Raw genomic sequence first — 7,518 nt, 5'->3', positions numbered from 1 at the left:
AACTAATTACCCCTAGTATTATCTCATCATTTCGCTTTCCATCTAATAAAATCAATAATTATGCATTCAATTTTGTTTGCAAATAGATATAGTCTGGAAGTCGTCGATATACTGTACATCGAGAATCGATTACTCTCATCCAAATTGGAACCAATTCTGACGCCATGGAAGACGGTGAAGTAATCATTCAAGCTAAAATTCCTTCAGCCTTTTTGGAATTATACGCAGAAGGCACCTTCTCTGATGTTACAATCCACACTAATGATACCGTATTGCATTGCCATCGATTCATCCTGGCTGCTTTTAGCGATTACTTTCGTGCTATGTTTACAAATGGCATGGCAGAATCACAACAACGCAAGATTGAGCTAAGACATGTTGATGGTAAAACCATGACTAGCATTATCGATTATTTCTACGGTGGAAGTCTAAAAATTACCAGTGAAAACGTACAAAATATCGCCATCACATCATCTATGTTCAACGTATCCGAAATCGTCGATTACTGCTGTACATTCCTGGCCGATAGTTTAAGCTACACCAATTGCGTGCAAATATTAATCTTTGCTGAGCTATATAACTTTCATCCATTAACCCAAATTGCAAATAATTACATTTTGGACTATTTTGAGAAATGCACCGGCTATGATACCTTTTATGAGATACCTTACCCTTTGCTTAATAAAATTTTACCTTCAGAACGATTAGCTGTTAAAAATGAACTGACAGTGCTGAATACATTGAAGAAATGGGTCGAACTGGATCCATCCATTAGGAAAGATCATCTGGTTGGTTTGCTTAGCCATGTACGCCTAGCAATGATCCCAGTCGAGCAATTAATTGATTTCGAAGAGAAAGAAACATTGTTAAAAGAAAGCCTACCCTGTTTTCAAATGCTTCTGGAAGCGAAAAATTTCCATTATTTACCCGAGCGATTTTTCTCATCACGAACCAAAGTACGCCAATGTGCGGATAGCAATATTTGTGCTGCCATTGGTGGTGGAGGAACAAGAGCCATCTCGGTTAAGTTAGATAGTTATTATAATCATGATGCTGGAGGTGCAATTCAAGCTTCCCGTCGTAGTAGTTATGCAGCTATCGCGATAGGCCATAAGATCTATGCGGTCGGAGGTTATGGATCAAGTAAGATTTCAAATTCACTAGCTTAAAATGTAATTTTGACAAAGAAATCCAATTTACTAATAGGGATCACATTAGCTTAAAAAACAATTTTAACTAAGATATCCAATTTATAAGTTGGGATTACATTAGCAAAAATTCATAACTATTGGCATAGTCTTTGCCTTACCATGTCACTGGTATCTTTCTGATCATATACCTTACCCTTTATCTTCATTAGGTTTTACCCGGGAAGCCTTGTCCAGTACAATTTGTTTCGATTGCTATAAGAAATGTTGGAGCAAATCAAATATACCTGATCTTCCACAGCCAATTGCAGCGTTAAGTATTTGCCAATATGATGACAGATTGTACATTGCCGGTGGCGAAATTAGCACCGAAAACGGAGGCAAGGCAGCTACAAATCAGGTTGCATATTGGTATTGCAAATCCAATCAGTGGTTATCTGCAGCACCCATGATAACATCAAGATGCCATTGCGAAATGATTGCCTTGGGTAATTTTAGAGGTAAAGATCAATCTGGTATTAAGCTAAAAACCGCTGAGAGGTATGATCCAAGAAATGACGAGTGGACATCAGTTGCTAATACAAACGAATATTATCAGACAAATCGATTAATTATCTTCAAGGGGTATATCTATTTGTACGGATATAATGAGCGTGGTAATTGCTGTGAGCGCTACAACGCTGATGAAGATACATGGGAGAAGGTTCGATTTGACTTAACATTTACCGGCAATTTGTTCGATTGTTGGGTTTCGGGCGGTTGCATACGCTCCACTAATGATGATGTTAGGACATTTCAGTTACCACCATGTTGAAATATCAGTTACTGGATTAGCTATCGCTATAGAGGAAGCTATAGGTCTTCGTGATAATATCACTCTATCTATTAGCTGCAGATAGCTATAAATAGGACAAGAGAGATCACAAAATTGCATTAAGTGGCAAAATAACTCTGGAAGATGCTATAACGTAGGAAGGAATATGGAAGAATATTCTAAAGGTTAATACAAGGAGAAATCATTTTTAGGATCATTAGCAGAAGCATTAAAAATAACGTAACGTCAGAAGATAAACTAAAATAGAACATATAAAAGCTGTATTTATTTTAACCATAGCATAATCAGCTCCATTATTCTACAATCATGCTACTGAGCTTTGTTATTACAGTCTTAGCATCCTTAGCGCTTTCCATTAAGATAATTTATATTTTATCACTGCATAATAGAACTCGTATCATGGTAAAAATCATCCTCTATAGGTTTATTGATTGTAGTATTTTATCAACATTATTAATATATTTTTATTTTCTTGATGCTAATTTACTTTAAGAGCTATATATCATAGATTTAAGCAATTAAACTTCTATTACTTATTTAAGCAAAAATAATACATATTCTATATTACGTAATCGATACCAATTTCTTTAGCATTGAACAAAAATGAAGTGGTATATTATAACGGACGTAAATACGTCGCATGTTATATCTATCCGAAGATATATAACCGAAATGCTTTAAAAAATTCGCCGTCGTTTCATAATATCTTGAAGAAAACGATGGCATACTACATTATTAAACATGAGTCAACTACAACTTAGTAATTCATTCACAACTTTAAACTGTTATTATTAATAACTGTACATAATATTCTGCCAGTCTTTGTATTTGATTGCATACGGTGTGACTTCAGGTCCTTGCTCAGTAATAATAATCATACTCTAATAACAAATATATATTCTATCTTAGAGCGCTAGTGTCTTGTAATTGATGTATTAGCAGAGTCTCTACTTAAGATCCACCAAAGATATTCTACCATGCAAGACCGATTTTATTTTACTTAATAAAGATATTTGTAAAGATACGAGTAATATTTGCATGAAGCTAATCTTCATATCTACGATCTCTAAAACCAATCCATATAATAGTAATGAAATACGAGAATGGTCCACCTAGATTTGCAATTCAAAATTTAGGCACTAATCTTTAGTATTAGCTTGTTACAGTGTTAAATACTGTATTACAGTAGAAATAACTATGTTAGGATAATTCTGTTAGACTATCCTTATTTAGTTAACTTCTAATTTGGATATACTGTATTTTAATATAGCACTGACTTTTTATGACAGTGACACTTATACACATACTGAAATTAATAGTTATAATAGGGAATGCAAATCATCTGCTTACAGTTCGAATCATTGTGATTGTAATTTACTTATGGTAGACTGTAAATTATCATGGAAATGTTCCGTGATAGGACATATCGTAATCTGACTATTCTGTATTAGTCATTATATGTCTATGTTCATAAATTCTGTTGTCTGCATTAAGGGAGCAGTAGCTAAAATTAATATCTAATTCAGTAAATGATTCTAATGTTAATTGTATTAACTATGACTCATGAACTATTGAGGAATAGTATATAAATGCAGTATATCGTGAAATAAAGAAGAATTGTCCAACTTAGTGTTTAACGTAAAATACGAGGCGTTTAAGTCTTTGTGTAGTCTGCTAGTAGAGCAAAAGTGTTTGTGATAGTGCAGATATCGTTCCTTGATACGTGGTTCAAGGAATTGACTTATTGATCGTATATTGCGTTATCTTGTTGCAAAGCTGTTTTGTGACATAGCTGCATATTTTCTTTAACAAGTTTTAAATTGCGTTATAAAGATAGCAATGTAGGAGTACAAAATATTGGACCATAGTTTACTTATTGTAGATTGCTAAAATAATCCTTTACTAGTTTTAGCTGTAGCGTCTGTGGATAATAATTTTAAAGCCTTATGTATATGAACCTTTATTATTTTATCTTCTTTCGATACTGATGATGCCAATTGGGATATGTACTTCATAATACTTTAATAATAAGAACGATTTGACATATTTATGACTATGCCTTAATTGAGACTGTATAATGTCGACGATTAGTGGCATAATGGTACCCTAAAACAGATATAATCAACAATTAGAACCTAACTCTATCTTGGTTCAAAGTGTCACCAACCTTAGTGTATCTTAGCAAAATAAAGCTAAATTATTACACTTTCATACTACGGTATTTAGTTAATCCTACTATATGTGTATAGGTCGACCACTGTGCATCATTGAGCTATCGATATCTATACCTACTGTTCATATACTGAACAATTTCTCATCGTTCTATAGCACTTTCTCATAATAGCAGTACAGTAGACTGAAATACTGTATACTGTTTTAATAGTTTTTTATAATGACAGTTTAGTTGATGCTTTTTACTCTACATAAATGAACAGCATGATACAGTCGTACTATCATCAAAGTAATTTCAAAATCACATACTACTGTAGTATTTCAATTATATCGATTAGAAAGGAATTATTTATTTCTGCCTAAAAGTTCCATTTTAGAGATGACTACAATGATCAGGCAATACCATGATCGCTCTCGTGTAATGTTACATAGGTCTTGTTAAATTTTATTATAATTATTATGAATAAACTTGCTAATTTTCGGTTTATATCAATTGCAACTTCAAAGATCAAGTCCTGAAACAATGACATTAGACATTATTGATCGAGCTATGATTACAAACATCAATTTATACACCTCGTTTAACATTCTTGTATTCAGTGCAGTGAATTCCATTTTCAGTACTAAAGAAATGTCTACAATCAGATGATTTAAACATTAATCACGAAATAGAATCGTTGCATATACTAGATATTTGGTATAATTATAATGAATCCACTTGCACAGATGACACAGTTGAAGATCTGCTGAAAAATATTCGTTTGTCTATTATGCCAGTGCTGGAACTAACTGCACATAAGTCTAAGACTAAACTTTTTAATATTTCTCCTTGTGCTCAGTACGTGCAAGAAGCTATATCTTTTGCTTCATTACCTGAAAAGCATTTTCTAGTCGTTGTCGTTTTCGAAATTAAACCAATGAATTTAAAGTAAACTTATGATAAACTCTGTAGCGTATATTGTACCTATTTTAAGTTCATTTAATTTTAAAGGCAGATATTATTACGTTAAACTTTAAATTAGGTTCTTCTTAAACGATGTTCTATTCATCCTTGAGACAATTACTCTCGCACGATAATAGATTACTGATATTTTAAGAATCAAGATAAATCTGTATGCAGTACCCATGGTAGTCAGTGTAAAAATCAATCGATAAACGTTGATATCATAAATCGCTTATACACTACATTGATATTCAAAAGATATTTATCATTGCATTAAATAATATTACCGAATTGCATTGATAAAATTTCGGCGTTGTTTATTCCTGTTGATTGAACTGAGATCAAAACCATGGAGAAATGATCATGGATGAAATACATGAGTAAAAGAATAAAATCATAACCTCAGAAAATGATAAAATCTATCTAAATACAATATTACAGAAGAGGAAGGGTAAATGATTTCTGGAGTGAAATTTATGACAATGTGCATGTATTTCGAATGTTGTAATTTCTGCCTTTTTTCTAATTAATTATTTTCTACAGCTCATTACGTAATAATCAATTGAACGCATCATGAATAAAGAAGTAAGCTACTTTGATTTACAAGCACCCGCAAAAAGAATTGTTGGTTTCAACATTAATTAGAACAGCTTCTATTAGCGTAATTATTTGTTTTCTACAGTTCATTACGAAATAATTAAAAGCACTAGAAGATCAGTTTATTCGAACGATGTAAATAGTTATGGCATTTTTTTATGCAGTCTTGGGTCGCTTAGGTCCAAACGTGCCGAAATAAGGTCAAGATATTTCCTTAAACACACACACTTCTTATTAACCGATTTTAATATTATGTCCACAATAAATATACGAAATATTACTGATAATTAATGATACTTTATGGTACATTACACCTTAAATTAGCTACAGTTTAGTAAAGCTTATTTGTTCTTGAGACTATATTTTCGCATGGGTTGATATTTCGAACTGTTGTTATCATGCTAGCATTCTACAGACGATGATTGAAAGATAATTAATTAACGGATTTAGATATACAAAACTACCGTAATACAATATAAATTACTCTAATATTGTAGTCAATTTATTTTGTTATTAAATTTATTTTGTTATTAAACGCTGATTTTTACTGTAATGCAGTTGATTTCCAAGAAGAATATATCCATGCTGCTAATATTACTTTATTAAACAGTATTTAGCTTGATCTTTGGTACTTGAGATTTATTATGGATAATAACCGGTCATGGTTGAATTTTAATTGACTTAGGTGGAAAGTAGCATAAGTAATTCACGATTAGTCCGATATGGCACTTTGGCTTATTTGATCCATTTATCAATCTTAAGATATAATTAATGCATTAAGACAATACATATATTCGTACACTTACACTAACGAATGCCGATGCCATATAACCTTTAATAGAACGACTTCTATCCGTCCGGTCAAAACGATTAACTTTGCCTTTAGCAACTCCTATTAATAATACAGTTGAGACAGGTTGTTATTAATCAGTCAAGAACTGTATTATTGCTAAGAATTACTATGGAAGTATCACTAATGTACTAGCAGATACACTCAAGATAAATATTTTACTAATTAGCTTATACTATTCCGTGCTGTTCTTTCTGGACTTTCATATAAGGTGCATCACCATCGGGTAGAAGGATTTCTCTCGTTCTATCGCTAGGTCCAGGTACGTTAGGCATAGCTGACGAACAAAAGTAGTAAATAATAATCATAATTATTACATGAGCTCTACATCAATCATGCCGGAATTAACTATCAAAGGAAGATTACCCCAGTCGAGTTTTCAATTATTTCAAGATAAAATTTTTTCCGATGTTATTATCAAGATCAATGACGCTCAATTTCATTGCCATCGCTTCGTGCTAGCATCGTTTAGCTCTTACTTTCAAGCAATGTTCGTAAATGAAATGGCAGAATCTCAGCAAAATATCATCGAGTTAAAAGAACTGAACGAGGATGTTTTCGCTGACATTATTCACTATTTTTATGGAGTAGATTTGAAGATCACTGAGAAAAATGTTCAGATATTGGCAATAACTGCATCCATGCTTAATATTATGGATGTCGTTGACAAATGTTACTCATTTTTATCCGAGAGTATTAATACCAAAAATGTTGTAAACTTATCTATCTTTGCTGATACGTATCTTTTTACGAACTTGAGCGAAAAAATTTTTCAATTTTTGTTACTCAACTTTGGCAGAATAAAGCAAAGTGACATTGGGCATATTCCAATCTCAGTATTAAAGAGATGCCTACAATCAGATGATATAAGAATTAGCCACGAAATAGAATTGTTGCACATACTAGACACTTGGTATAATTGTAACGAATCCATTTGTGGAGAAGACACACTTCGTGACTTATGGAAAATATT

General features: G+C 32.3%; 2 protein-coding genes across 2 annotated transcripts in view; both read left to right on the top strand.

The window, feature by feature from the left end:
* Positions 1-215: 215 nt before the first annotated feature.
* Positions 216-929, top strand: TRIADDRAFT_5330 (uncharacterized protein; the record flags this gene model as incomplete). The annotated part of the gene is made up of 1 exon (XM_002110101.1): positions 216-929. A coding segment is annotated over one exon (714 nt), but the record flags the coding sequence as incomplete, so codon positions are not given.
* A 5,951-nt stretch (positions 930-6,880) lies between these two features.
* TRIADDRAFT_53801 (uncharacterized protein) overlaps positions 6,881-7,518 on the top strand; it is a gene marked incomplete at both ends in the record, with an annotated part of 1,791 nt that continues 1,153 nt past the window's right edge. The window contains one exon of the mRNA XM_002110100.1: positions 6,881-7,238. Within this exon, the coding sequence (XP_002110136.1) occupies positions 6,881-7,238 (358 nt within the window). The remainder of the gene's footprint in view (positions 7,239-7,518) is intronic.

This window comes from Trichoplax adhaerens, genomic scaffold, assembly GCF_000150275.1.
Source record: "Trichoplax adhaerens TRIADscaffold_2 genomic scaffold, whole genome shotgun sequence".
Lineage (NCBI taxonomy): Eukaryota > Metazoa > Placozoa > Uniplacotomia > Trichoplacea > Trichoplacidae > Trichoplax > Trichoplax adhaerens.
The sequence above is the reverse complement of the archived record's forward strand: the minus strand, read 5'-3'. Positions and strand labels throughout refer to the sequence as shown.